The sequence below is a fragment of the Mastomys coucha genome, unplaced genomic scaffold, assembly GCF_008632895.1.
Source record: "Mastomys coucha isolate ucsf_1 unplaced genomic scaffold, UCSF_Mcou_1 pScaffold1, whole genome shotgun sequence".
NCBI classification, from domain to species: domain Eukaryota; kingdom Metazoa; phylum Chordata; class Mammalia; order Rodentia; family Muridae; genus Mastomys; species Mastomys coucha.
This window is the reverse complement of record NW_022196891.1, coordinates 2,056,782-2,058,111: the sequence shown is the minus strand read 5'-3', so window position 1 is coordinate 2,058,111 and position 1,330 is coordinate 2,056,782. Positions and strand designations below refer to the sequence as shown.

At 37.2% G+C, this 1,330-nt stretch overlaps 1 protein-coding gene across 7 annotated transcripts in view; it reads right to left on the bottom strand.

Moving 5' to 3' along the window:
* Window positions 1-1,330, bottom strand: part of Relch (RAB11 binding and LisH domain, coiled-coil and HEAT repeat containing) — a 99,863-nt gene that overhangs the window by 37,601 nt on the left and 60,932 nt on the right. For all 7 annotated transcript variants that reach the window (XR_004121232.1, XR_004121234.1, XM_031379713.1 and 4 more), the window contains 2 exons: window positions 741-881; window positions 249-413 (listed from right to left, as the gene is read on the bottom strand). Coding sequence is in view for 5 of the 7 variants with exons in the window: in XM_031379713.1 (XP_031235573.1) it covers window positions 249-413; window positions 741-881 (306 nt within the window). In the remaining 2 variants the exon portion in view is untranslated. The remainder of the gene's footprint in view (window positions 1-248; window positions 414-740; window positions 882-1,330) is intronic.

Sequence of the window (1,330 nt, the reverse complement as noted above, 5' to 3'; positions counted from 1 at the left end):
AAAAAAAAAAAAAAAAAAAAAAAAAAAAAAAAAATCTGAAACTCTGTAATCTGGAACTAGAGTTGATATAAAACTCATGTCCTCAGAGGCTCTTTCTCTTTTAGCTTCTCAAATCTCTCATTAGCGGTGATGTGTTAGACTACTGGCTTAGTGGTACATTTTGTCTCTATTCCCCAATATTTCTCTAAGATGGTCTAGAACAGACCCTTTAAACTATTATGAACTATTTGAAAAAGGGAAGAACTCACCCTGAGAAGCTTTTCAATCTTGTTCAGTAGTGTAGGTATAAGATGAGATTGTAAGTTTCCAAGTTCAGTTGTCCAGGCAGCATAGGCTGGTAAAAATACTTGGTGTGTTGCACTAACAACTCTTTCTGAGGGATCACCCAGGGCCGAGAGCAACAATTCAAAGCCCTGATATAATAGGCAAGTGGAGATTGTTAAAAAAATTTCTAAACAAATTAAAAAATGCAACAAATATGGATTTCAAGAAATTGAGACAATGTTTTAAGGAATCCTCCCATTTTCTTAAGCGTTAATGTATCCATGGATGAGCAGAGATAGGGTGGGAAACATGCACATTCATTTCCAATTTCTTGACAGCTGCTGCACTGAAAGCAGCTGTCTTTCTTGCTGACTGCATAGATACACCACCTCACTTGCAGACAACCAAGTGTCTGAATCAGTACATTTCTTAAAAACTTGTAACAGGGTAAAAGAAGTTTCCACTGAAAAACATACCTGTTGATATTTGTCAGGATCATCAATGTAGCCCATAATGATACCCAGGCTTTTAATCACAGCTTCTCTTACCAAATCAGCCTTATCTTCCATTAACATCTGTTGCAACATTGAAAGAACCAAGGAACTACGGATTTCTTTCTGAAAATAACCAATATGCTTTTATGATTTATTTATGCTATTTAGTATGACAATACTTAATAGTAATGTCAATTAATTACGGCTGTGCCTTAGCTTACTTTTAATCCAATTTATTTTCATTTATTTATAAATGGTGCGTATGTGAGTGTGTGGGTTTGTGCACACTGGGTCAGTGCCTGTGATAGCCAGAGAACGTTGGATCCCCTACAACTGGAGTTAGAGCTGGTTGTGAAACACCTAGTGTGAATGCTGGAAACTCAGAGTTACATGAATGCCAGGCAGGGCTCAAAACTGAGCTAACCCTCCAGCACCCCACACTCTACTGTTCCCAGTTATGTTAAAAAATCAGCTTAACTTCTATAAGGCAAAAGACACTGTCATTAGGACAAAACGGCAACCAATAAATTGGGAAAAGATCTTTACCAACCCTATATCTGATAGAGGGCTAA